Source organism: Sminthopsis crassicaudata, chromosome 2 (genome assembly GCF_048593235.1).
Source record: "Sminthopsis crassicaudata isolate SCR6 chromosome 2, ASM4859323v1, whole genome shotgun sequence".
NCBI classification, from domain to species: domain Eukaryota; kingdom Metazoa; phylum Chordata; class Mammalia; order Dasyuromorphia; family Dasyuridae; genus Sminthopsis; species Sminthopsis crassicaudata.
The window spans coordinates 25,701,377-25,729,021 of NC_133618.1; the positions used below are offsets into that span (position 1 = coordinate 25,701,377).

The 27,645-nt window shown below is 53.0% G+C and overlaps 2 protein-coding genes across 11 annotated transcripts; both read left to right on the forward strand.

Annotated features, from left to right (window-relative positions):
- Positions 1-2,517: 2,517 nt before the first annotated feature.
- On the forward strand, positions 2,518-5,653 carry CENPB (centromere protein B). Its single transcript, XM_074285498.1, has one exon. The coding sequence runs from the start codon at positions 2,702-2,704 to the stop codon at positions 4,466-4,468; it is 1,767 nt and encodes a 588-aa protein (XP_074141599.1). The 5' UTR covers positions 2,518-2,701; the 3' UTR covers positions 4,469-5,653.
- A 6,522-nt stretch (positions 5,654-12,175) lies between these two features.
- SPEF1 (sperm flagellar 1) lies at positions 12,176-21,305 on the forward strand. Of its 10 annotated transcripts, none has more exons than XM_074285499.1 (8): positions 12,176-13,075; positions 15,799-15,910; positions 16,313-16,466; positions 17,011-17,050; positions 18,393-18,453; positions 18,666-18,765; positions 20,139-20,242; positions 20,731-21,305. In XM_074285499.1, the coding sequence occupies exons 1-8, from the start codon at positions 12,967-12,969 to the stop codon at positions 21,119-21,121; spliced, it is 1,071 nt and encodes a 356-aa protein (XP_074141600.1). In that variant the 5' UTR covers positions 12,176-12,966; the 3' UTR covers positions 21,122-21,305. The 10 variants fall into 10 exon arrangements, with proteins under 10 accessions (XP_074141600.1, XP_074141602.1, XP_074141601.1 ...); XM_074285501.1 differs by having other exon boundaries at positions 20,752-21,305; XM_074285500.1 differs by having other exon boundaries at positions 16,313-16,451.
- The last annotated feature ends 6,340 nt before the right edge of the window (positions 21,306-27,645 follow it).

The window sequence follows — 27,645 nt, forward strand, 5'->3', positions numbered from 1 at the left end:
AGTTAATCTTTTCTTTTTAACTCATATCCTTTCTCCTACTTCTGCTTTCTGGAATCAAGTAGAACAATTCTATTCCTCTTCTAGGAGGCAGGCAGCCCTTCAAATTTTAGAACCCTGCTTTCAAGTCCTTTCCAATTCCTTTTCTTCAGACTTAACATCCCCAGTTCTTTCCTCATGTCCTGTGAGCTTGGGGCCTTTCACTAATCCTGATAGATTCTCTCCAACTTGTCAACTTTTTCCCTACATGGTAGTATTGAGAACTGACCATACTCCTGGAGATGTGGTCCCATACATAGACTATCTAATGCTTGGGCGTAGGGACTCTTTTGTGCTCATCTCTGTGCCACCAGTCAATTCAGCAAGCATCCATTAATTGCCTACATCCTGCCAAGTGAGTTCTGTGAATAGAAAGAGGTAAAGGAAGATCTTTGCTCTCAAGCAACTTTCAGTTCGCTCTGGCTAGCCCATATAAAAGCACTAATTTTTGCTGAATTGATTTTATTACCATCTCTCTGCTTCATACACACTAAACTCTTTCCCTCACTTTCTGTTCCTTCTGCTTATTGGAACATGTCCTGGCCATCTACAAGGTCTTTCTTGATTCCTCCACCTCCCCTATTATTACTGTGTAATTAATTTTTTACAGATTTTATATTCATTATGTTATTTATTTTTACATACTTTATATGCACCATATCATTTATTTTTAGATACTTCACATACATTATTAGTTTTTACATACTTTATATATATTATGTATTTTACATATATTATGTATTTTACATACTTTATATACATTATAGTATGTATTTTACAGACTTTATAGACATTATATGATTTACTTTTACATACTTTATATGTATTATATTATTATATATGCTTTAGTTTTTTACATACTTTATATACATGTTACGTATTTTACATATTCTATATGCATTACATCATGTATTTTAACAGACTTTATATACTATGTACCATATATTTTTACATGCTTTATATACCTTAGCTAATTTTACATAATTTATATACATTATATTATGTATTTTTACATACTTTACACACACATCAGTTATTTTTACATACATTATTAGTTATTTTTACACACCTTACATACATTATATTATATATTTACATATTTTATATACATTATACCACCTATTTTTACATAACTTATATACATTGTATTATGCATTTTACATACTTTACCTACATTATATTAGTTATTTTTACATACATTATGTTATTTTTATACACTTTATATACATTATATCATATATTTACATATTTTGTATACATTGTATCAGTCATTTTTAGTACTTTATATACATTGTATCGTTTATTTTGGACGTACTTTATATACATTTTATCAGTTATTTTTACATACTATTCAGATACACTTTGCCTCCGTGGGACTAAGCGCAGCATGGGTAGATCCCAGACATACTTATGGAGCCGGCCACGCACCCAGGCCACTTAAGTCTTGGATTCCGTGGTCTGGCCCCTTGTTAAAGGACCACTCGCTGAGCCTGGGAACCAGCCGTTCCTGCTGCCCATCACCGGGGGTTTTGTCAGAGAGAAGTGGCCACGCAGCATCCCGGTTCTCTGGACCCCCGTCTCTGTGAATCAGGGGGTCGCAGAAGCGCCCCAGCCGCTCTCTTGGGGGGCTCTCGCCTTTCTCCCTCGGGCTCCCACCGGACAACGGGGCAGCGGGAGAGCCAGCGGCACGGCCGAGCGTGACGTGCTTGTCTGCCCGAGGTGAGCCCGAAGTCCCCGGCTGCAGCCTCCGCTCCGGGAGGCCATGGGAGTCCCGGGGCGGAAAGGGGCCGACCCCTGGACTTGCTAACGTGTGCGGCGTTGCTGTAGCGATGGTTTAATTTGGTTTTCCAGTGGGGGGGAGCGAGATGAGAGGGAGAGGAAAGAGACGTCTGTCAGTTGGGAACAATTCAGCGTGACTCTGAGATGTGAGCGCGCCGGCTGGGCTCGGTCCCGGGGACGCTGCGGGATGCTCAGGGCGCGCAGTCCCGGACCCTTCCAGAGCCCGGGAGCTCCGGCAGACCACAGTGACCCCCAGCGGTCCCCGAGGGCAGCACAGTGGCCGAGGCGGGAGGCCGGGGGCGGGGAAGGGGGCGTGTCTCCTGACCAGAGGCAGCCACTCGCGTCCGAGGGAAGGAGGGGTTCTTGCTCTCTCCCTCTCCTCCCCTACCTTCCCCCCCCTCCCCCGCGGCTTCCCGCGAGATCCTGCTCTGCGCGAGCTGGGCCTCGGAAAGAGAGGGAGACCCTCCCCCACTAGGCCGCCCCCCTCCCGCCCCCCGCGCCGGGCCGGGGCTCCCCCCCGCCTTCCTCGGCTGCCCCTCACTTCCTGCTGCTGCCTCACGCGGGGAGCGAGCGGAGCGCAGCGCAGCGGGCAGCGGCGGACAGGCGGGCGGGCGGGCGGCAGCGGCGGGCAGGCGGGCGGGCGGCGGCGGGAGGCCAGCGCCCGGCGAGCCCGCTGCCAGCCTCCGCGCGCGGCGGCGGCCAGCGCGGCCGGGGCCGGAGCCAGGCGGGCCGGCTCCGCGCCTCCGCCCGGCCCGCGGGGCCCGGGGCCGGCGCACCGCTTTGTCTCGGGCGTCGGTCGGGGGGCCCGCGGGGCTCCCCCCGCCCCAGGGACGCCCCCTCCCGGGGCCGGCCCGGGGCCCGGGGCGGGGGGAGGGGGCCGGCCACCATGGGCCCCAAGCGGAGGCAGCTGACGTTCCGGGAGAAGTCGTACATCATCCAGGAGGTGGAGAAGAACCCGGACCTCCGCAAGGGCGAGATCGCCCGGCGCTTCAACATCCCGCCGTCCACGCTGAGCACCATCCTGAAGAACAAGCGGGCCATCCTGGCGTCCGAGCGCAAGTTCGGCGTGGCCTCCACCTGCCGCAAGACCAACAAGCTGTCGCCCTACGACAAGCTGGAGGGGCTGCTCATCGCCTGGTTCCAGCAGATCCGCGCCGCCGGCCTGCCGGTCAACGGCATCATCCTCAAGGAGAAGGCGCTGCGCATCGCCGAGGAGCTGGGCATGGAGGACTTCACGGCCTCCAACGGCTGGCTCGACCGCTTCCGCCGGCGGCACGGGGTCATGACCAGGAACGGGGTGGCCAAAAGCCGCTCCCAGCCGGCCCCCCCCACGCAGCCGCCCCCCCTGCCCCGCGCCCCGGCCCCGGCCTCGGCGGCGGACGGCGGCAGCGGGGGCCGCCGCTGGTGGGAAGAGCAGCTGCCAGCGCTGGCCGAGGGCTACGCCTCCCAGGACGTCTTTAACGCCACAGAGACCTGTCTGTGGTACAACTTCCTCCCGGACCAGGCCCCTGCCCTGGGCGGCGAGGCCCGGCCCAGCCCCCGGCGCGGCACCGAGAGGCTCATCGTGCTCCTGTGTGCCAACGCCGACGGGAGCGAGAAGCTGCCGCCGCTGGTGGTGGGCAAGCTGGCCAAGCCCCAGGGCTCGCGGGCCGCAGGCCTGCCCTGCGACTACACAGCCAACCCCAAGGGGGGCGTCACGGCCCAGGAGCTGGCACGCTACCTCAAGGCCCTGGATGCACGCATGGCCGAGGAGTCCCGCCGCATCCTGTTGCTGGCCAGTCGGCCGGCCGCCCCAGCCTTGGACCCCTCCGACCTGCGGCACGTCCAGGTGGCCTTCTTCCCCTCCGACACCCTGCAGCCCCTGGAGCGGGGGGTGGTCCAGCAGGTCAAGGGGCACTACCGCCAGGCGCTGCTGCTCAAAGCCATGGCCGCCCTAGAGGACCACGACCGTTCCCGGCTGCAGCTGGGCCTCACCGAGGCCCTGCACTTCGTGGCCGCCGCCTGGGAGGCCGTGGAGCCCGCCGACATCGCGGCCTGCTTCCGTGAGGCCGGCTTTGGGGGTGGCCCTGGGCCTGACCTGGACGTGACTCTCAAGAGTGACGAGGAAGAGGAGGAGGAGGACGAGGAGGAGGAAGAGGAGGAGGACAATGAGGAGGAGGAGGACGAAGAGGAGCAAGGCGAGGAGGAGGGAGAGGAAGAGGGAGAGGAGGGCGAGGAAGGAGAGGAAGAGGAGGAAGAGGAGAGCTCCTCTGAGGGGCTGGAGGCCGATGACTGGGCCCAAAGCGGTGGTGGGGCCGGAGGGAGCTTTCTGGCCTACGGCGCCCAGTACGAGCAGGGGGGCCCTGCTGTCCAGCTCCTGGAGGCCGGGGAGGACTCTGAGTCAGAGAGCGATGAGGAGGACGAGGAGGATGATGATGACGATGACGACGATGATGACGATGACGACGATGAAGACGACGAAGTGCCCGTGCCCAGCTTTGGTGAGGCCATGGCCTACTTCGCCATGGTCAAACGGTACCTGACCTCCTTTCCCATCGATGACCGTGTCCAGAGCCACATTCTCCACTTGGAGCACGATTTGGTCCATGTGACCAGAAAGAACCACGCCAGACAGGCGTCATCCCGAGCCCTGGCACACCAGAACTTGGCCTGATGAACTCTTTTTTTGGGGAGGGCGTCCCTGGCCCTGGAGCCTCCCGGTGCTGCCGTGTATGGGATTCCCAGGGTAGCTCTTTGAGGGACCAGGTGGTGATGGGGGTGGGGAACTGTGTCCAACTTGGGGTTCAGCTCCCTTAGGAAGTGCACTACACCCTGGCACCCTTTGGGACCTGGGTTAGGCCCCGTGTCTACCTGGGAGCTAGGCGGGAAGCAGCCCAGCCTCCTTCCTATTGCCTTGCCCTTCCCTTTCCTCCCTCCCCACCTTTTCCCTACCTCCTTTCCCAGCTGGCCAAGGGCTAGGATGCCTGCTGTGATTAGCAGAGGGGAGGTGCTTTTAAGGTGGTGAGGGTCCCTTATGGGCAGACCCCACTCTAAAGTGACCTATTAGTACTGACCAGCAGGGCCCCATCTACGGGGGGTAGCTGGTAGCGGGAAGGGGTGGGGGAATCGAGTCAAAGATATTTTGCTTGGTAGGTAGGAGGGTGCCAGCCTGCAGAGCCCCCCCTCCCAACCCTGTCCCCTTGGTCTCTCACCTTTCACTCTCTGCATGGAGATTTAGCACTAAGGAAAGGGGCTGTTCCCAGTAGGGTTCCTGGGGAAGGGGGCCTGAGAGGTGGCCCCAAGAAAGCACTTAAGAGACAGCATGGCAGCGGGCCCAGAGCTGCAAACCTTCACCAAGCCTGCCTGCCTGCTCCTAGGGCTCCCCCTGTCCCAAAGGGAAGCTGTTGAGAGAAGCACAGTTTCTTCCACCTCCCAGGAGGTGCTTTCTAAACTGCTCCTCCTTATCCTTTGATGGATTTCTTGCTGTCCCTGGGCTCCCAGCCTCCCTTGGGGGGCCCCCTGGCCCATTGCTGCAGGGGAGACTGCAAGAGTCCCAAGCATTACTCTTTCCTTGAGGTGGAGGGGGGTGAGGGGCTCTTGTTTCTCTCTGGGGCTTGATCAGGATCCCAAAGCTGCCACATCTTGCCTAGGCCCCCGTGCTCCCCCACCCTTCTCCCTCCTTATGGTACCTTCCCTAACCTACTGCAAGCTGACAGGGGAATAGGGAGGTATCATGACCTGCAGGGAGGGTGGTGGTGGGCCCTGGTTGGGTCCAACTACTCTCCAGCTATTTCTTTTCCTAGTCTGAATTCAATAAACCCTTCTGACCCCCTTTTGATGGGGGTTGGGTGTTTTGACAGCTGAGGGGTGATGTCCTTTGTGTCTTGGGCTTTTTTTTCCAGGGATGCCCCTCTCCATGGCCACATTGTTAGTGGTGGGGATCCAGGAGGGCAACAGGCCTGTGACACGGTTGTGTCCAGATCCTAGTGGGCCCGTTGTGAAGGTCTGGGAAAGAAGGTCTTGACTTGTGTTTTGTTTGAGGTCAAAAGGAGAAAGTAATTGCCAATGTCATCTGTCTTGGGGGGAGGGGATGCTTGGTCTGGGTTATTGTTAGGGAAGGCTGGATGTCTGGGTAAGAGGAAAGAAGTTCAAGACCTGTGCCTGTCACTCACTCGCTGTGTGACCTTAGGCAAGTCAAGACTTATTACTAAGGAAGGAAAGGAAAATGGAGTGTTCCCTGAGGGTCCGTGATAAGCAGAGGCCCTAGATGGCTTGATGTAGAGGCATCTGTGGAGACAGGGAAGTCCTCCCCCCATCTCCTTCATTGAAATTTTGCCATGAGAGATTCATTTCTTTAGCTAGTGCAGGAATTTCTAGTAGAGTGCAAAAATCCCCGCAGAGCCTTGATCAGGGAATTACATCTTAGCACTGGGGAACTGAGTCCCACTGGTGGTGAGACCCGTCCTCTGTAGTTGAAGGGGCCAGAGTTGAGAAGTGTGAGAGGCAGGGGGAGGGTCCCGAAGGCCTTCCTGTGACTTCAGCCATCAGATGAGATCTGTCCAAGTTGCTTGTCCTTGGGGTGCTTGGCCAGTGTGTGATACTTGATGGGGAAAGAAGTATCTTTTAGGAACTAAGATCTTGTGGTTTATCACTTTAATATTTGGGCCAATGGCTTCACTCCCCCAGGCCTTTTTTCCTTGTCAATTGGAAGTTCATAAGCAAGCACTAATTAAATACATACCAGATTGCGCTAAACCCTCAAAAAGAAGGGCAAAAACAGTCCCCTATCTCAGGGAGTGCAGGCTCGAATGGGGGAGACAGCAAGAGAGAAAACCTGCCCGGAAGGGGCAGAAGGCAGGTTGGGAAGGCAGGAGTTGGGATCTTTGTAGTCCCAGCCTTCATTTTCGAGACAGGGAAACTGAGGCCCAGAGAGATTAAATAACTTGGTTGGGGTCGAAAGGTAGGAGTTGGAAGGGACCTTTGCAGTCCCATGCTTTGTTTTCCAGCCCGGGAAACTGAGGCCCAAAGTTTTAAATAACTTGGTTGGAGTCGAAAAGCAGGAGTTGAAAGGGACCTTTGCAGTCCCAGCCATTGTTTTCCAGTCAGGGAAACTGAGGCCCAGAGAGATTAAATAACTTGGTTGGAGTCACAAGGCAGGAGTTGGAAGGGACCTTTGCAGTCCCGGCCATTGTTTTCCAGTCAGGGAAACTGAGGCCCAGAGAGATTAAATAACATGGTTGGAGTCACAAGGCAGGAGTTGGAAGGGACCTTTGCAGTCCCGGCCATTGTTTTCCAGTCAGGGAAACTGAGGCCCAGAGAGATTAAATAACTTGGTTGGAGTCACAAGGCAGGAGTTGGAAGGGACCTTTCCAGTCCCGGCCATTGTTTTCCAGTCAGGGAAACTGAGGCCCAGAGAGATTAAATAACTTGGAGTCACAAGGCAGGAGTTGGAAGGGACCTTTGCAGTCCCGGCCATTATTTTCCAGTCAGGGAAACTGAGGCTCAAAGAGATTAAATAACTTGGTTGGAGTCACAAGGCAGGAGTTGGAAGGGACCTTTGCAGTCGCGGCCATTGTTTTCCAGTCAGGGAAACCGAGGCCCGGAGAGATTAAATAACTTGGAGACACAAGGCCAGATTCAATGCTTTTTCATTGGACGGGTTATTAAGTGCCGCCTGTGTCCAAGGCATTTTGTTAGGGATTCAAAGACAAACTATACATCCCTCAGCAGGTCTGGGCTCTATGTGAGGGGGAGGGGGAGAAGGGCTTGGGCGAATGGAACCCCTCTGGGTGGGTCTCTCCCTGCCAAAGTCCACTGGAAATCTGCCTCGCCTCTCACCTTCCTAATATGCCTTGGAGCTGCCTGCCTTGGCTGCTGGCCAGCCCTGCCTCCAGCTTTGACCATGGTGGTTCACTGCCTTTCTCTCTCTGGTTTGAGAGGTATTAAAAATCTCAGCTTTAGATCAGAGGTCTTGGGTTTGAATCTCGCCTCTGCTACTCGATCTCCGTTGGCTGAGGTCAGCTTGACAAAAGGGGCTGAAGTGGCTGACTTCTGTGGGCCCTGGGATCTCCAGTGCTGCTCTTCCCAACCCCCAAGCTCTGCATCTACTCGGGGAGGCCAGTGGGGGGTCAGGGACTGGGCAGTAGGCCAGGCCGCTCCCTCTTCTCAAACCGGTTCGCCTGCTTCTCTGGTGCTACTTGGCAGGTTTTCAGGGGTTTGTCCCTTGAGCAGAGTTCTGTTCTCTTGCATTGCCTGGTAGACATGCTCACTGGGGTTGGGGGTGGCTAGAACCTCTCCTCCCCTTCCCTTCCTCCTCCCCATTGGTCCAACTTCAGACTCCCTTGGGAAGGCTTCTTTGTCCCGTTTCTGGAACTGCAGGGTGACGTAAAGCTAGGACGCCAGAGAGGTGACCAGACCTGGGACAGGGAGACCTTGCTCATCACAGAATCCTGGGCCCTGCGGTAGGCCACTTTAGGCCAGCTCCCTCACTTTAAGAATGAGGAAACTGAAGTGACTTGCCCCAGCTCCCAGGTTGTGATTGAGGAGGAAGAGGGGTTCCGGTTCAGAGAATCACAGATTTAGAGTTAACCTTCGAGGCTGCTGGTTCCAACCCCCTCACACTACCCATGACGGCTTCAGAATCTTACCTCTTAGCCTTCTCTTAGCAGAGAGGTTAAATGGCTTTATTCAAGGTACATAAGTTCTAGTGGACCTGAGATTTGAACTTGGGTCCTCATCTTTCAAAACAGTCAGGACTGTGCCTAAGAAAAGTTCCCATCTTTGCTCCTGGACTGCCACCAAATGGGGAAGTTGGTCAGAGACTTTTAAGTGTCCGGACCTAAAGCTGAGTCATCAGGGAATTTGGAAAGTCTGATTTTTTTTAATGGGCAGCTCTTTTTGGGGAACACTGAAATATCTCTGAGGGTCCTGTGGGATTTTCATCTGAAAAAGGAAGGAGGAAGAAATGGAGGGCCTCCTGTGGGGCCACTATGGCTTAGTAGCGTAGTGGGAAGAATGCCAGATCTGGGGAAAATGCAGTTCGAATCCAACCTGGTACTGTGGGCCAATTGTCTCTTAATCTGATGCTTCCTCTGTAACGGGTGGGTAATACAACAGCCCTGGTTTAGGATTGTTGGGAGAAAATCCTTTGTACACCTGAAATCACTGTAGAAGTATGAGTTAGTGGGATTTTTTGTGCCCAACTCCCAACCCTTACAGCTTCTTCAGGTACTGGAAACCAGGAGCAGTGCTCACCTGTTTTCCCCTTTCCCAGCGCTGATTAGTTTGAAAGACTAGGAATATGGTATCATGGGAAAAGGAATTGGATCGGGCATCAGAGGACCTGGGCCTAGTCAGGATAACAGGGGGTGGAACAGAGAGCAGTAGACTTAGTGTCGGAAACATCTGGATTTAAATTTTACCGGGGGTAATTGGTTATATAAGACCTGGTATTTCTGCAAGTTTTCAAGGTTTGCAAAAATCCCTCAAATGCATTTATCAGTCAGTACATCTTAGCCCTGGAGAACAAGGTTCTGATGGTGATAAGATCCCGGAGAGAAGGATGGGAAAAGGGAGAATTCCAGTGACTTTCCAGAGTTACTTCCATAGTCGAAGACTCTTAGTGGGTCATCCAGTGGCTTCTGGTTGACCGAACAAATCACTTTCCTCCCTATGATTGTTTCCTCATCTTTAAAATGAGAGGGTGGAGTTGATCCCAACTGGCTCTAAATAAGATATTCTTAATCTAGGATCTATGTTAGAGGATCATGGAACATGTATGGGGAAAAGAAATGACATCTTTGTTTAATAATGTCTAGCTGAAATTTAGCATTCCCTTTGGCGAGGAATTTAAAAACTATTATTTTGAGAAGGATCTCTAGGCTTCACCAGACTCATGGGGTCCAGGCTATCCCAGATGAATCAAGGGGTCCATAGGCTCCCTCAGACTGATCACGAGGGCTCAGGGCATGAGGTGAAGTTGATTTGTGCGGTCAATGGGAGGTCATGATTGCTAGAATAGACTGAAGATCTAAGCCAAATTGCTGACATCCCACTAGAACCCCAAGATTCTTCGGTGAGGAAGGTAGTATATCATCCCAATTTTACAGATGAGGAAACTGGTTCACAGAAGATAGAATGTCTTAATGTGCATGTGGATAGTTTTGGCTGCAAGATCTGAGTTTGAATCCTATTTCAGCTGCGTTAGCTAGATGGTCCAGGGCAAATCCCTACCTTCCAGGATTGCTGTGGACATTAAATGTTGTGAATGGGAAATGCTTTAAAATGTGGGAGTCGTAAAATTAGGATTACCAGTTTAAAAACATTTGATCGGTATATAAATACCAGCTGTTATAGCTCAAAGACAAGAGGTTCTCCCATCCCAGAACCTTAGAATTCAGAGACCAGCTCATCCAATCTTTTCTATACTCCTCCAATTACTTGAAAACCTCGTCAAAGGTTTATGAGGCAGTTGTGATTGCTAGGAAGTTTGTTGTTTTTTTTTTTTCTTTTTCTTTTTTCTCATGTCCAGTTGAGTTCTGTCCCCTCTGCAAAGTTTTTCTCCTCATCAAAATGTGCTGAATCCAATGGTCTCACGACACTGGTCAAATCCTGTGTCTGCAGCGAATCAGCTCCCAGTTCTTAAGTTTACACCCAAAAAGAAAAATGGTGGGATTGGATTTGAGGAAGAGGGAAAGGTCCCCCTTGCATTTCTCATCCATCCTTGGGCCCTCTGGAGCCAAGCAGAGGTAGTGGAATCTCATCTTACAGAGGAGAAGAACAGAGGTCAGTGTGATGAAACATCCTGTCTTAAGATGCTTCAGAATTAAGAGCAGGAATCAATCTCCAGTCTGGACCTGTTGGCTCTGCTGGGAAGCACTGGAACCAGTTCCGGTTTCCTGAATTTGCTGGTATCACTTCCATGCCTGGGGAGGAACTTTTCAGTGGAAAACAGGAAGGCTTTGGGGTCATATGGATGAGAGCTGATTTGGGGGCACCTCTCCTCCCCCCCATCAAAAAGGTCAGCTTTCTGAAGTCCCTCCTTTCTGGAACTAAAACTGTACTTTATCGCCTCTCAAATGTACCCCATGTTCCAGAATCCCCTAGCAAAACTTCCTGCCCTGAGGCACTGCTTTGTGCTGGGGCACTAGAAGCCACATTAAGGCAAAAATACCCAGCAGCCCACGGAAATCATTTTTAAGAGATCAGTGTATTCATTTAAGTGAATCTCCAACTGATTGCTTAGGGGTGGGTGGCCAGGGCACTAGAGATGGTTTTTTTGGGGGGGGTTCTCTGCCAATGCTGATACCAGCTTGCCAACTATCCCAGCTTCTCCCTCCTTAGAAGTCACTAGGTAATGAGCAAATCACTTGGTTTCCATTTCTGACAGTTCCAATTCCCGGACTATAGATCTGGCCCCTTGCTTGTCCCTTTGATTGCCTTTTTCCTTGAGAAAAAAAAAAAAAGCCATTGGGAAGAGATTTCACCCGCCCCATATTTTCTTCTCTTGGGCTGTTCAGCCCTGAATTAGTCCAAGCTTCCCCTTGTTTTTCCCTCCCTACCTAATTTGTGGGGGTTAAGGAGGTGGTGACAAATGCAATTTTGGAAGTTTTTCCTAGTCCTGCCTGGCACCCAATACCTTCATACTCCCCAGGCTCTCCTATTGAGACACCCCCTTTGATCCTGCCTCCTGGAAGAGTAGCCCCATGTATCACAACTTTCCGGCCCCCCTCAGGTTCCCCATTTTACAAATGAAGGGGACTTCCAGGCTTCCTTCTATTACAAAGCTTTTTGAACTGTGGGTCTTGCCCCCATATGGGATTGTGTCACTGAATTACGATCATCAGTGTTTGACTTGCACCCCTATTTTATATCCCAATATACCCCGGGCTCGAGTGAAAATTCCTCGGGTAAAAAGGGGTGGTGAGAGGGAAAAGTTGAAGCCCGGTAGTGTTCCAGCGAGGTCCCTCCCATTCGGATTGTTCGCCCTCACAAAGTCCCTCCAAGCTCGTCCTGCTAGGCCCCAGGCCCCTCCTAACTCGGACCTCCGGCGTTCGGAGGTCCATCCCTGCCCGTTGTTTCCAGTCCTTTCGGCCCCTATTTCGTGTTCTTTCCAGTTGCACCACGACCAGGTATAATGAACGGGACGGGGCTCCGCGCACTTTCCAGTTAGTAAGTACTCGGGCCTCCAAAGCACGCGCTCTGAGCAGGTAAACAATGCGCATGAGCAAGTTCTAGACCGGACAGATCAGACATGAGCCCCCCGGCGGGACGCGAAAGGCTTCCGGAAGCTGGTGGGCATTTATCGGCACTGGGAGGAGCCCGAGTTAGGGAAGGGGCGGGAGAGCACTCGGGGCGGGGGGAAGGGGGGGAGGAGGGCCAGAGTTCTTGGGGTGGGAGCTGGAAATGTGAGTCCTGCTCCTTCCCGGCCAGGCTCTAGGCAATTCCGGAACACTCTAAACTGCTTGGCAGGGGCGAAGAGAATTTCCTTCCCGGGAGTTCCCCATCCCAATACAATGTACAGATATTACTTATTAATGATGATTCTACTCTCTACCATCACCAAAACGTGGCCTTGTGCCCCTCTCCCGAGTGGTCCGTGAGTGCTGCTGGGGCTAACCCGGTGGGTTATCCAAGTTCAAGGCAGCTGGAGTCTTCTGGAGACAAAGCCGCAGCCCAGGAGAGGAACGCACTAATGGAATTTCAGGCACCGGGGATGAGCCGGTGGAAAAGGAGAGAGGAACCCAGCTCGCCCTCCACGCCCTTTATTCAGCATCACAATTGGTAATCCCTGGAGTCGGGTCCGAGCGCTGGGGATTTGAGCCCCCTCTAAAGGTCTGTCTCGACTCGGGATGCGAGGTCTTTGACTAGCTTTCTCGTAACTAGCCCAGGACTTTCTCCCCTCCCGGGCTTCCTTCCTTCCCATTGGCCGAGGCCCCGAGGGGCGGACACATCAAGTACTACAACTCCCGAAACGCCTCGGGGCTGGGGCAGCCGCCCTGGTTGCCATGGTTTCAGTAAACAATATGGCCGCCCCCAGGCGGGGTTCTAGGCTCGAGCTCAGCAGGCAGCGGCGGCCGCTAGAGACGGCGGGAGGGGCGGCAGCTGAACGGCCAGAGCTGTGGCTGGGGAAAGAAACGCGACCGGGGCTGGGGAGGAGGACCGTGGGCACTCATGGCGGGCGGCGTAGACGAAGAGATACTGCACCAGCTGTACCTGTGGGTGGACAACATCCCCCTGTCCCGGCCCAAGCGGAACCTCTCGCGGGACTTCAGTGACGGAGGTGAGACGGGGGGCGCCGAGATGGGGTGGGGGCGGGGGCAGCATTCCATGAGGGCGGGACCGGAGCCGGGCGGGAGCTCCCCCAAATGTGGGGGTCACCCCTCATTTGGAGCCCAGGGACTGAGCCGGGAGCCTGTCCTTGGAAAGCACCGGAGACCCCCGTCTTTCCCCAGATGTTTCCAGCTTCATTTTATGAGCCCCTCCCCGCTGATCCCCCATCCCACTGCCTCCCTCATCGCCCCATCCCTGACCCCGTCCTTCCCCCTTCATTCACGTCCGCTCCGTTCCCCCTTCCTCGTCCGTCCCTGTCCCGCATCCTCCTGTTCCTGTCCCATCGCACCCGCTCCTCTGAGCGTCTCCTCCCCTTTCCTTCATCCTCGTGTCTCTCCGCCCGCGCCCTCACCCCTTCCCGCCATTCTTCCCACATCCCCCAGTCTCCGTCCTGCACTCGGCCTCCAGCTTCCTCCAGCCTCTCCCAGCATCCATCCAGCATCCTTTTCTGCTCCCGCTTTTCCTATCTGTCCTGATGCTGCACGTCCCTCCATCCGGTCCTCTCCCCAGCTCTCCTGCAAGGTGGCTTCTGGGGTGTCTTCCAGCTACGACCTATGATCCTTGGGCCCCCTCCCACTTCTCCCTCCCCCTGCCCTGCACCCTCCCGCCCCTTTCTTGCCCCTTCTCCCTCACGAGCCCCCGATTTCGTTCTCGCAGTTTCCAAGGACTTGGCACGAAGGCTGACAGTCAGGGCTGGGGGGGGGGGGGACTGGGGGCCTTCTTCGGCTCTCCTTTGTCGGCTGTGCTGCGGGTGCGGGCCGGAGGACCCCTCCCCCCCGCGGGACTGCCCCCTTGGCGAGCGGTCTCGGCCGGAGCCTAGAGCGCTGAGCCGGTGACGCAGCCTGGCGTGCTCGCTGGGTCAGTGGGACACCGCCGGGAAAACAGGCTGCAGTGAGAGCGCGTGGCCAGCAGGTGGCGACGTGCCCTCATGCCCGGCCGGCCAGGAGCCCGCCTCAGCCAAGAGGAGGAGAGCCGTCCTCACCTCTCCCGGGGTGTGCGGGGGGCGGAGCCCCCTGGCTGGGACCCCGCGCCCGGCTCTCGCGCCCGGGCTGCGCGGCCTCCGGGCCCCCATTTGTCACTCCTGACTTCCCAGAGCGGGCTCCGAGGCTGCCGGGGTCCTCCTTGAGACAGAGTCCTCCCGATCGTCCTCCCGCTCCCTTCCTTCCCCTCTCCTCAGTTCTTCCTTTTCTCTTCCTCCCACTCTGTCCTCCCCCCTTCTTTCTCGTTCTCCCTCCAGTCTTTATCATCCTCCTCCTTCTTCCTCTTCCTCCTCCTTCTTCCTCTTCCTCCTCCCTCCTCTTCTTCTTCCTTCCTCTTCTTCCTCTTCCTCCTTCCTCTTTCTCCTCCCTCCTCTTCTTCCTCTTCCTCCTCCCTCCTCTTCTTTCTCTTCCTCCTTCCTCTTCCTCCTCCTCCTCCTTCTTCCTCTTCCTCCTCCCTCCTCTTCTTCCTCTTCCTCCTTCTTCTTCCTCCTCCCTCCTCTTTCTCCTCCCTCCTCTTCTTCTTCCTTCCTCTTCTTCCTCTTCCTCCTTCTTCTTCCTCCTCCCTCCTCTTTCTCCTCCCTCCTCTTCTTCTTCCTTCCTCTTCTTCCTCTTCCTCCTTCCTCTTTCTCCTCCCTCCTCTTTTTCCTCTTCCTCCTCCCTCCTCTTCTTCCTCTTCCTCCTCCCTCCTCTTTTTCCTCTTCCTCCTCCCTCCTCTTTTTCTTCTTCTTTCCTCTTCTTCCTCTTCCTCCTTCCTCTTTCTCCTCCCTCCTCTTCTTCCTCTTCCTCCTTCTTCTTCCTCCTCCCTCCTCTTTCTCCTCCCTCCTCTTCTTCTTCCTTCCTCTTCTTCCTCTTCCTCCTTCCTCTTTCTCCTCCCTCCTCTTCTTCCTCTTCCTCCTCCCTCATCTTCTTCCTCTTCCTCCTCCCTCCTCTTCTTCTTCTTCTTTCCTCTTCTTCCTCTTCCTCCTTCCTCTTTCTCCTCCCTCCTCTTCTTCCTCTTCCTCCTCCCTCATCTTCTTCCTCTTCCTCCTCCCTCCTCTTCTTCTTCCTTCCTCTTCTTCCTCTTCCTCCTTCTTCTTCCTCCTTTCTCCTCTTCCTCCTCCCTCCTCTTCTTCTTCTTCTTTCCTCTTTCTCCTCCCTCCTCTTCTTCCTCTTCCTCCTCCCTCCTCTTCTTCTTCTTCCTTCCTCTTCTTCCTCTTCCTCCTTCCTCTTCCTCCTCCCTCCTCTTCTTCCTCTTCCTCCTCCCTTCTCTTCTTCTTCTTCCTCCTCCTCCTTCCTCTTCTTCCTCTTCCTCCTCCCTCCTCTTCTTCCTCTTCCTCCTCCTCCTTCCTCTTCTTCCTCTTCCTTCTTCCTCTTCTTCCTCTTCCTCCTCCTCCTTCCTCTTCTTCCTCTTCCTCCTCCCTCCTCTTCTTCCTCCTCCTCCTTCCTCTTCTTCCTCTTCCTCCTCCCTCCTCTTCTTCCTCTTCCTCCTTCCCCTTCTTCCTCCTCCTTCTTCTTGTCTCTGTCTCCCTCCTTCCTCTCCCTTCCCTTTCTTTCTGTTTCCCACTGCCCCTGCCCACTGTCTCTCTGTTTCTCTCCCTCTTCCTCTCCTCATTTCTGTCCCTCCCTCCTCTGCCGTCCTCCCTCTCTTCCCTGGGGTTCCCCTCCCCCCTCCATGCCTCTCTCTGTGTCTCTCCCCTCCCCCTGTCCCCTCCAGTCCTGGCTGCTGAGGTGGTGAAGTTTTACTTCCCCAAGATGGTGGAGATGCATAACTACGTTCCAGCCAATTCGGTGCAGCAGAAAGTCAACAACTGGATTCACCTGAACAGGTGGGTTTGGCCTTGGCTTGGGAGGGGGCGGTGCTGGAGCAGGAAGAGGAGAGCTCAGGCTGAGGGGACGCCCCTCCCCCTTCCCGAGTGGACGTTGTCATCTGGATTTCTGGGTCTCCCGGGACACCGTGGGCATCTCTGGCCGCTGTTAGAACTCCGGGGAAGCCGCCCCGCTTGTCCCAGGGGATGTCCCAGGGGAGCAAACTTGGGAAAGTGTTTTCTGTGCTTAAAACAACAACAAAACCAGAGGATGCGTTCACAGTAAATTGGATTTAAAAAATCCCTCTGCTGCTTTTTATTATCTGGCCACCCTAACCCTCCGCCGCCTCTTCCCGTGGTCCCCACGACTGGGGGGTGCCCGTGGTGGCCCACTCCCACCCACCGAGGCCTCGTCTCTTGCAGGAAGGTGTTACACAAGCTGAATTTCTCCGTCCCCGAGGATGTGATCCAGAAGATTGCCCAGTGCTCGCCGGGAGTGGTGGAACTCGTGTTGATCCCACTGCGACAGAGGCTGGAGGAAAAAAAGCAAAAAGTGCAGGGGGTTGGCTCATCTCAGGTCCCCACCCTGCCTCCCCATCTTCGCCCCTGACCCCTTCCTCTCCCCTGCCCCCCTTCCTCTCTTCTAGCCCCTCACCCTCTCCCTTGGCCCCCCTTCCTCTCCCTTGGCCCTCCATCCTCTTTCCTGCCCCCCTGCCTCTATCCTGACCCCCTTCCTCTCCCCTGGCCCTCCATCCTCTTCCCTGCCCCCCTTCCTCTCCCCTGGCCCTCCATCCTCTCCCCTGCCCCCCATCTTCTCCCCTGCCTCCTTCCTCTCCTCTGGCTCCCCATCCTACATGTTGGCAGAGTACCAGGCTGCCTTCAAATAGGGTTTGAGGGTTTCCCCTCTCCCCACTTGGGGAAAGCCCCTTGCTTATTTGGGGTGGGGCCCCCGCGTATCTGGTTGGCCTCAAGGGGCAGGTGGGGGGGGGGAAGAGGGTGAGGGAAACACCAGGCCGAGTCCAAGGCCTGACTACCAGCGAAGGGGGGAGGGGGCCTCAGGCCCCCTCCTCCTCCCTCCCGCCCAGCGGGGCTCCAGGGACTCTAGCTGTGTTTCCCCACAGGAGCTCGGCCTCCAGGAAGGCAGTAACTATATGGATGTGGGTAAGTAACCTCCCGGTAGCCTCCAGACTGCCCTGGGCTTCCGGCTCCCGGGTCCTCCACATGGCCCAACGTAGGGGGGGAAGGAGATCGGAACCGGTCTTTAGCCGTGTCCCTGGCTCCGTGGGTGACCCTGGGCGGGCTGTAGAGGCTCAGTGGGCCTCAGTTTGAGAGCGGGAGAAAGGAGGGAACAGAGACAGAGACATATAGAAAGGACAGAGAGAGAAAGAGACAGAGACAAAGACAGACAGAGCCAGAGTCAGACAAAGAGAGGGGATACAGAGAAGGGAGAGGGAGGGAAAGAGGGAGGAAGACAGGGACGAGAGGAGTCCCTTGTGCCCCATCTCCAGGGCCACCCCAAGATGTGCCTTCAGGGGCAGCTGCTGCACAGAGCCGGTCCTGGTCCTCCCCAGAGGAGAGCCAGGCCACTTGTTTTCAGGGCGTTTCGAGTCTCTCTGGCCAGATGGGGTCCTTGCCCTTGGGGATCCCAGCATTGATGAGGAACAAGAGACAGATAACCAGCATTTATGTGGCACTTACTTGGGCCAGCTGTGTGCTGAGCTCCTCACAATTGTTATATTATCTAATACAATGACCCTGGGAGGCAGATGTCATATTATCCCCATTCTACAGATCAGAAAACTGGGGCAGAGTTCACATGACTTGCCCAGGGTTCCACAGCTGCTCAGTGTCTGAGGCTGGATCTCTGGTTCTTCTGACTCCCTCACACCCCCTTCTCAAAGTACTCATAAGACAAAGCAGACAACAAAGACAACTGGGAAAAACCAGAGACCTAGTGTGGGAAGCCTGCCGAAGTGGTGGCTGGAAGGGGTTAATCCGGGGGGCTTCGGGAGGAGGTGACTCTGGGAGAAAGCAGGACAATGCCTGGAGGAGGAGTGTTGGCCAAGCCCTGGCCCTTATTCCCACCCTGGATCAGAGGCTGGCCGTCTATTTCCATCCCCTGATTTATTGAGCTTCTCACTTTATTGATTTTACATTATTTTTAGAGCTTTATTTTTTGGATAAACTTTTGCATTTATTTTAAATTTAAATATGAAACAAGAAAAAAAAAACACCATTGCAAAACTCATTATAAATAGAAAATAGCTGATCCCCAAGAGAGGCTGGGTCTCGTCCATGGTTAAATGGTTGGTGAGGGGTGAGGCAAGACTTGAACTCACATTTTTTGACTTCAGATTCTGATGGGCAAAAGTAGTTGCTCCTGAGGGGTGTGTGCATGAGTGCCCATGGGGGGGTGCCTTCCCTCGCCCTGCCCTAGAGACCCCTGCATAAGAGCAGACCCTGCGGCCTCTCTCACCAGCCTGTTCCCCCACCCCCTGGCCAGGTTTTTCCCAGAAGCCCCGTGGGGATGGCTCCACAGAACCCCGGAAAGCAGGCCAGCTCAGGTAAGGGCGCGTCTCCCTGGGCAGCCAGGCTGTCTCAGTGATGGGGGTTTCTTGCCCCAGATTAACCTTGACGCCTCTGGAGGGGTCTGGGCTGGGGAGGGTCAGAAGTGGCTGGGGAAGAAGGGGGGAATCTGGAGGACTAGGGGGAAAGATGGGGAGCACTGGCTGAGAACCAGCCGGGATGTGTCTCAAGGACCCCCTCTCATCCCCAGGGGAGCCAAGTACAGCCAGGCCTTGCAAGGGGAGCCAAGCTTCCTCGTGCAAATCGCTGAGAAGGAACAAGAACTGCTGGCATCCCAGGAGACGGTCCAGGTGAGCCTCCGTCTCAAGGGGTTTATTAGATACCTCGTGTTTGCAAGGTGCGCCAGGTAGGAAAGCCAGCAGGGACAGTCCCTGCTCCAAAGAAAGGGCACTGATGGGTCAGGAGACAGCCTGGCAAGAGGGGATCTTTCTATTGATTTGGCAAAGTGGGCATGAGAAATTGGGGGTGGCAAATAATGGGGAAACTGAGTCAAAGCAGGATTTGAGAGGCCCCTCAGCAGAAGCAGCTACATCTCATCCCAGTATGTGAGATTGTCTTAGGTAAATATGTGATACACAATAAAGCACACATACACCCACACCTACGTCCAGATCTGTATTCCCATTGAAGTTGCATCCATTGACCCGCTCCTCACCCACAGCATCCTATCTCTATGGCTACACCATCTGTCCTCTGGCATGGACTCCAGCCCCTCCCCCCCTTCCCTCCGAACTCAGCTCAAGAGCCACATCCCCCACAGAGCCTTTCCTCGGCACCCTTCCCCCAGCACTTCCCCTGGGAAATGATTCATTTTACTTCCCACACAGCATGTACACATACAAGCATGCACACAGGCACATGTATGTTGGCACACATGCACATGGACACATGCATGTTGTACATAGATTTGTGCATGTGTCATTTACTTAGACTGACTCTGCCAGAATGGAAGCCCCTTGAGACAAGGGCCCTGCTGGTTCTGGCTTTCTTTTCCAGGGTCTGCTACAGAGTGAAAGTTAGTAAATGCCTGTCAAATGAATGGATAGATGGATGGGTGAGTGGATGGGTGGATAGTTAAATGGATGAGTAGAGAGATGAATGGGTGGATGGATGGATGGATGGATGGATGGATGGATGAGTAGATAGATGGATGGGTGGATGGATGGATGGATGGATGGGGTAGATGGATGGATGGATGAATGGATGAGTAGATAGATGGATGGGTGGATGGGTGGATGGATGGATGGGTGGATGGATGGATGGGTGAGTGGGTGGGTGGGTAGTAAAATGGGTAAATAGATGGATGGATGGATAAATGGATGGATGGGTGGGTGGATGGATGGATGGATGGGTGGGTGGATGGATGGATGGATGGAGTGGATGGATGGATGGATGGATGGATGGATGGATGGATGGGTGGATGGATGGATGGATGGATGGATGGATGGAGGGAGGGAGGGATGAATGGATGAGTAGATAGATGGATGGGTAAATGAATGGATGGTGGATGTGTATTAAATGGAGGGATGGATAGGTGGACGGGTAGATGGGTGGTTGAATGATCAGTGGCTTTGCCCAGCCCACTGGGAGAATGAGGTCTAAGCCCACTTGAAGCTGCTGGGCCAAGGTAGGGGATGAACCCCTTGCTGTCCTGGCCCTTCAGGTCCTTCAGATGAAGGTCCGACGCCTGGAACATCTGCTGCAGCTCAAAAATGTTCGCATTGATGACCTGAGTCGGCGTCTCCAGCAGGCCCAGCGCAAGCCGCGGTGAGCGGAGCGAGTCTGGAGACCCTGGGCCAGTCCCCCTCCCCCTGTAGCCTCCCTTCCTGGAAGTGCCGTTACCAACATATCCAGGCCCAGCTGAACAGACTGACCTGTTGTCCTGGAATCCTGCTCCCTTAGGCGTTCCTGCCCTGTTGTGGGCAGTAAGTGACAGCTCCGAGGCTCGGCTTGGAGTCTCGGAGCCCGGGTGGGAGGCCCCTGAGTGGGATCCAAGAGAACTCCTAAATCAGGACTTCTTCCTTCCCTTGTGGAAAGTCCCTCCAGCTCAGGAAGGGCGTTGAGCACCTTCCCAGAGACATTTGCCACATCAGCCCTGAGGTGTGGCAGACCCACTTACCACGGGACCAGCTGGTGCTGGGAGAGTGGGTGCCGAGAGGCACAAAAGTGGGAGGGGAAGTGGGTCAGGGCCACGGGTGCATTGGGGAGCCAGCCTTGTCTTCTAAGCCCGACAGCTTTCCCCATTTTGGACTCAGCCTCCTCCTCCCCTGGGCCAGGCAAAAGAGGCATCCCTTGGAATCTGGACACAGAGCCCGGACATCTTGCCTGCTTCCTGAAGCCCTGGCCCCAGGGGCCACAGAGGGCTGTTTGGAGAGCCCCTCAGCCTCCACTTGCTCTGGGAGGACATTGTCCCGGTCCTTCTCACCAGCTGCAGCTGGCTCGGCACTGGGTACCATCAGCCGAAGCCCTGGGCCACCTTGTGCTGAATCAGAGCAGGCTGTGCCAGGGCTTTCCAGGTTCCCTCCTTGCCCCGAGCTGCCTGCCTCCCCACCTCCAGCCTCCCTTCTTTCCTGTTCCCATTGTTGGCCAGAAGTGCCAGTGCAGGCCGGGGCTTCCAGTGGCCAGGACGTCCACACTAGGGGTTAGAGTGTAGATTGCCAGAAGCTCTGAGGAAGACCTCCGGCTCTGGACCGGCCCTTCTCAGTGCCGGGAAGCAGATGCCGCTGGGTCCTCCTGTCCCCAAGGTCCCCAAGGAAGAAGGGCCGGGTTAGAGAAGGATGCTGGGGAGAGAGAGCTAGGACATCCCCCCCAATAAACATGTATTGCTCCAGTAGTACTGATTGATCTTGTCTCAGCCCCTTGGGCTCCTGGATCCTTAGCATGCCTGCTTCCTATCTTTGGCCCCCCGGCTTCTGGGAAGTCGCCCAATGCTCTGTGGCACTGGTCACTAAACGACTAGCCCTGCCAGAATCTGGATGACTTAGCCACAGTCCCAGCGCCCAAGCAGGGGAGGTCAGGGGCTGCTGCTCAGCATTAGCGGGGCTAATTGTCCATCAAAGCCTTTGGTATCATGTAGAAAAAAAGCTGACTGACCCCTGATGAACCAAAGGTGAATTCTAACCTGGACTCAGAGCTGACCCCTACTTAAAACTGCTCAAAAATGGACCTAAGCTCTGGCCTAAGGCTGCGCTTTAACCTTGGTCGAAGCCAGATCTCCCTAACCTTTGCCAGAGATTATTTCCTTAGCCCTGCCAGAGACTGACTCCTTGCCCTGCTCACTGTTAGCCCCTGACCCTGGTCATTGATTGACCTCTAGGACTCCATGGGGTTTTGATCTCTAACTCTCAGCACACACTGGTTGCCCAACTTGGCAGCCAAGGTCTTCTGGGACAGTGGGCACTAGTAATAGCCTTGTGGCTCTGCTAGGAGCAGGAGTATGGGGGAAAGGGCAGAGGTCAGGAGACCAAATGGGAGAAATGGGATAACTATGGCTTGGCCCTGAGGCCAAGAGAGGTAGCTGGTTCTCCTGCAGAATTACCCATGATTCCCTCCTCCATTCCCTGAAAACCATTCTTGCCCCTGGCCAAGTCTCACAGATGCTACTGGTTCTCCTGCAGAATTACCCATGATTCCCTCCTCCATTCCCTGAAAACCATCCTTGCCCCCTGGCCATGTCTCACAAATGCAGCTGGTTCTCCTGCAGAACGTTGCCCTTGCCCAACATGACGGTGCTCTACCTACATCCAGTATTTGCGGCCATCTGGCCGGAGCCATCCCTTGCAAGCCTCTGTCCCCAGAGCCCTCCTGGCTTTGGGTTGCTAATAATTTCAGAGGCTGGAGAAACAACTGCCCTCTGCTAGCCCTTGCCCGCCATTGAGCAGCAAACGTTTTCTGAATGGATATCTCCATGGCAAGTCAGCAAGCATTTATTAAACCCTGTGCTAAGCATTGAGGTTACCGAGAAATGCACAAACAAGCCCCATGACATTTTAATGAGGGAGGATGCAAATAAACACACATATACAAGCTGTGGGGTAAATTGGAGTGTTGAGGGGGACCCACGCATGGCTTAGTTATCCAATGAGGAGTTGTTGCAGGATGGGGAAGAGCTGGCCAGCTCCCAAGATGGTCAAGGAAGGCGCTAAAAAACTTCGTGGACTCCGGACGAGTCCTGTACTTCCCCTTTGAAGGTGACCTCCCCCCTCTGTGGAGGTAATAGCACAAGTGAGATTTTTGTTCTCACACGATTACATGTAGAAAAAGACTCCATTACAATACCGTCCAAAAACACTTTTATTAAGTGCATTCTATGTGCTAAACACTGAGAATATAAGCAAAAAGAAAGACAGACCTCCAGAAGCTTCCATTCTAATGGGGCAGGTAGAGAAGTAGCCTAAGGAGTCCTGGATTGGGCTGGGTTTGAAGAGAGCATGACTGGGCTGGGCACTCCTCAAGAGAAGGAACTCTCCATTTGGAGGAGAAAGCTGTAGGAATGGGCGCAATGCCAGCAAGTATTATCTCTTGTTGTCATTTTTTAGACGTATCCAAGAATTCATGACCCCATATTGTTTTTTTTTTTTTTGGTAAAGATAGTGGAGGATTTACCCTTTCCTCCTTCAGCTTATTTTACAGATGAGGAAACTGAGGCAAACAGGGTTAAGGGACTTGGTCAGGGTCACACAGCTTGTAAGTGTCCGAGGCTGGATTTCAACTTCAGGCCTGGTGCTCTATCCACTGAAGTATCTGGATGATCTAGATGATTTCATCATGTAAGGTGGTCTTGAACCCAAAGTCTTTGATTCCAAGTTCAATGATTTTCCCATCAGTCACTGTGCCTTTGAAATCCTCCAGTGACTAACATTTTCTACCTGGCACCTAAAGCCTACTTCTAGTTTGGGCCCTGATGTTTGCCTCTCCAGCCTTCTTCCCCAGTTAGGGCTAGGGTTCAGATTTTATTTAAAGTTATGGCTACTGCTATGGTGACATTTAGGGTTAGACTTAGAGTTAGTGTCCAGGTTTTGTTTAAAGTTAGGGTTACACTTATTGTTATGGTTAAGGTTAGAGTTAGGCTTCAGGTTTTGTTTCAAGTTAGGTTTAGGGTTAGAGTTAAGGTCCAGGTTTTGTTTAAAATTAGTTACTCTTAGGATTTCACTTATGGTTAAACTTAGAGTTAGGGTTCATGTTTTGTTTAAAGTTAGGGTTACACTTATGGTTATGGTTAGGGTTAGAGTTAAGATTGAGGTTTTATTTAAAATTATGGTTACACTTAAGGTTAGGGTTACAATTAGGGTTCAGGTTTTATTTAAAATTGGGGTCCCTCTTATGATTATGGTTAGAATAAGGGCTCGGGTTTGGGTTTTATTTGAAGTTATAGTTAGGGTTAGGGTTCAGGTTTTGTTTAAAACCATGATTACTCTTACGGGTTCCAGTTAGGGTTAATGTTAAAGTTAGGGTTCAGATTTTGCTTAATGTTATGGTTACCATTATGGTTCCAGGGGTAGGGTTAGAGTTCAGGTTCTGTTTTATGTCAGGGTTAATCTGTGGTTTCTGTGAAGGTTCGGGTTGGAGTTCAGGTTAGTGTTAGGGTTGAGGTTTTGTTTAAAGTTATGGTTACTCTTAGGGCTATGGTTAAGGTTAGAATTATGGTTTGGATTTTATTTAAGTTATGGTTTGGAGTTAGAGTTAGTGTTCAGGTTTTGTTTGAAGTTCTGGTTACTCATAGGGTTCGATGGGTTAGATTGGGGTTAGAGTTAGGGTTAGGATTTTGTTTAAAGTTAGGATTATTGTTATGGTTTCAGTTAGGATTAGCTTTAGAGTTAGGTTTTGTTTTTTATTTCCTGTTATGGTTACAGTTAAGAGTTAGGATTTGGGTTTTGTTTAAAGTTAGGGTTCCCATTATAGTTATAGTTAGGGTTCAGGTTTTGTTTAAAGTTAGGGTCACGGTTAGGATTAGAGTTAAGGCTCCTTGTGTCCCAGATAGGCTCCTTCATTCACTGTTCCCTGCTTGAGCTGTTGTATTCTTCCACTCCTGTTTTGTTCCTCTGGCTTCCCCCATTTTAGAAGTTCTCCTTCCTTCTCTTTGTCTCCTTCCCGGCAGTCTCACGCCGTCTCTGAACAACACACTGCTCCCTGGGCAGCCCTGTTTATTTAGCCTTGAATCCTCCCCTGCTTTGTGTTCTCCCCTCCTGTTTTGTGTTTAGCTTCAGGATGCCAGAGACCACGTCTTCCTTTCTGTGTCCTTCAGCACAGTGTGAGCACCTAGTCCATAAAGATAACAATGAAAGGAGGAAAACACATTTATTAAGCAATATTTGCTAAGCTTAGCTGGGGAGACATATACAAAAGAAATGTGGATAGGACAGGCTGGAGTCAAGAAGGCCTGAATTCAAATTAGGCCCCCACTCAGTGCCAATGAGCAATGGGCAAATCACTTAAATGCTGTCTGCCTCAGTTTCCTCAACTGTAAAATGGGGATAACAAACCACCTAGCTCTCAGCATTGTGAGTTCTAAATGAGATATGTGCACCAAGGTGCCAGTTTGTCCTCCATTCTTGAAGAGGACCGAGGTGACGGCACTATGACGGGATGGAGGTACATGGTGTCTGAGCTCAGGAGGCCATACCGCCAGCAGCCACGTGAACATTTGGGGCTGAGATGGCTCTAAATTTGTGCATCTTCTGTTTCCTTGGAGCGATGGCAATTCTGCATCACTCACAACCCCTTCTCTACTGAGGGCACACCATGCTGGGAAGAGCTCCTGCAGGGAGTCCCATGCCCATTCCAAAGTTCTTAAGAGACTCTGAGGGGGTCCGTGGATCACTTCTTCTGACCACCACACCCACGAGTGTTTGCTTTCTGAGAGTCCTTCATAAAATTGTCCTTTAGGCAAGACATTGGAACAATGTGGCCAGCCAATTGGAGTTCCAGTTGAGTTGGAAAGCTTGACCTTTCCACTTGAGAAAGGCCCTCAGGGTCTGGTACCTTCTCCTGCCAGGTGATTTTTTTTTTTTTTTTTTTTTTTTTTGCTGGGGCAGTTGAAGTCAATTGACTTGCCCAGAGTCACACAACTAGGAAGTTTAAGTGTTTGAGGTCGTATTTGAACTCAGGTCCTCCGAGCTGGTGCTCTATCCACTACCCTATCTAGCTGCCCCTACTTTTCTCTTTATAGAGATGGACAATGGAAGCATCCTTGAGCTTCTGGGAGATAACTCCTCTTGTAAGAGAGCTTGTGTATAAGCCCTGGACCCCCCTACCTTGTAAAACTCAGCTGGGATAGAATCAGCTCCGGGCATTTTGCCAAAGGAAAGGAGCTAAGGGCACCCCAATCTCTGCTTGGGTTTTCAGAACTTCAGCCAGTGAGGAGGGACCAGCTTCAACCTGAGGTAAAAGGTCAGTGGATTCAGCACTAACTGATGACAGTCTGTTGAGAATCCCGTGGAAGTTTCTGGCCCATTGCAGCAGGACTGCGTCCCTCTCCCTGGTCAATGTGGCCCTATCAGCATAGAGTAGTCTTTGGCCCATCAGTGGCCTTCAGCGAAGTATAAAAGTTACTATCAGCAGAAAACTGAATTTCCTCGGCCTTCCCAGCGGCCCAAGAGTCCCGAATGTCCCTAAGCTTTGCTGGACTTTCGCTGCCAGTCAGTAGTAAACTGTCCAGGCTGAGGGAAGCGCCCTCAGCTGCTGACATGAAGTCCTCTGGCAGTCATCTTGCCCTGGGGCCATAGCTTGGACATTTAGCTGATGTCTGGGATCCTTTGGGCGCTCCCCGCCAACTTCGCCTTTTCCTTCCTGTCTGTCTTTCCTCCTTACAATGCCATGTTCTGTTCAATGCCAATGGTATATCCTCCAAGCTTTCCTGTGTTTAGGTAAATGGAGGACAGTGTTGGGGATGAGAAGGGGTCTTCAGCAGTGAGTGACCGACCATTGACTCCATTCTGGTAGTCGCTGTCTGTTCTAGCATTCAGGTCTCCAGAATTATACGCTTCTTCTCTTCCGGCATATTGCTGAGGGTCTTTACAGAAAACCCGGCATATCCCTGGGGAAAGGGGACCAGCCTTGGGGTGCCACGGATTTCTATCCTGCTCTTTAACTAGACAAGCCCCCTCATCTCTGTGGGAGCCCTGGTTTCCTCATGGGGAAGATGTATAGAATAATATTGTACTACCGACCTTGTGGAAATCAAATGAGATAATCATATAGACGAAGGGCTTTGGAAGCTCAATTTAATGAGATTAAGAAAAATAATATATTTCTATGATGGTTTTTAGGGTTTACAAAGGACTTTGCTCACAGGATAGGAAGGATCTGGAAAGAGAGAAAAGAGGGTATACCAGATAGCCTGAAAGAGCAGGAAGGGCTTGAGGAGAGCAGTCAGGTACAGGAGGCCTGGACCTAGAACATGGGAGCTGAGAGCAATCTCAGAACAGGACAACAATCGACAGCAGCATTTACACATGCTTCAAGGTAACGGAGCAAGAGGGGGGCTGTCGTGATCCCCACTTTGCAGATGAGCTCACTGAAACAGAGGAGGTGACCGGCCCAGCTCCCACAGCTGGCGCGTCGGGCTCCAGGGCCGTTGTGAACTCAGAGTTTCCTGATTCCAGACTCAACACACTATCTACAGGGAGGTCAGAGCCTGAAGGGACAGCAGGTGTCTGACAGCTCAGCCCCTTCCCTGAGAGACAATAGGCCCAGAATGAAGGGGCTCGGTTAAGGGACTCTGGCAAGGAGTAACCCAGGCAGCCCGGAATCCAGGTGTCTTTGAAAGTGTACATGGGACACAGGGGAGAGAGACTGGAGGGGACCCCTGGGGCTGGTCACCGAGGAGCAAGAATCACTAGGTCACTAGACTGGAATCCTGGAGGGGACGACCACACAGAGACTGGCTCTTTCCACCTAATGTTCAGCAGACACTGAGGCCACACAGGGACTCCATTCTAGCTTCCTGACTCTCTACCCAGGTACTGTGGTAATTGCAGGAGTCTGTTTTCTTTCTAGCTCTCTTCCAGTCTCCCTCCTTCCTTCCTTCCTTCCTTCCTTCCTTCCTTCCTTCCTTCCTTCCTTCCTTCCTTCCTTCCTTCCTTCCTTCCTTCCTTCCTTCCTTCCTTTCTTCCTTCCTTCCTTCCTTCCTTTCTTCCTTCCCTCCTTCCTTCCCTCCTTCCTTCCTTCCT

Excerpts from the sequence above, each read along its gene's own strand:
- SPEF1 (XM_074285499.1), top strand. The coding sequence starts at position 12,967 with ATGGCGGGCGGCGTAGACGAAGAGATACTGCACCAGCTGTACCTGTGG. Across the intron at positions 18,766-20,138 it reads CATCCCAGGAGACGGTCCAG|GTCCTTCAGATGAAGGTCCG; the intron begins GTGAGCCTCCGT and ends CTGGCCCTTCAG. Across the intron at positions 20,243-20,730 it reads CAGGCCCAGCGCAAGCCGCG|CCTCCTCCTCCCCTGGGCCA; the intron begins GTGAGCGGAGCG and ends TTTTGGACTCAG.
- CENPB (XM_074285498.1), top strand. The coding sequence starts at position 2,702 with ATGGGCCCCAAGCGGAGGCAGCTGACGTTCCGGGAGAAGTCGTACATC.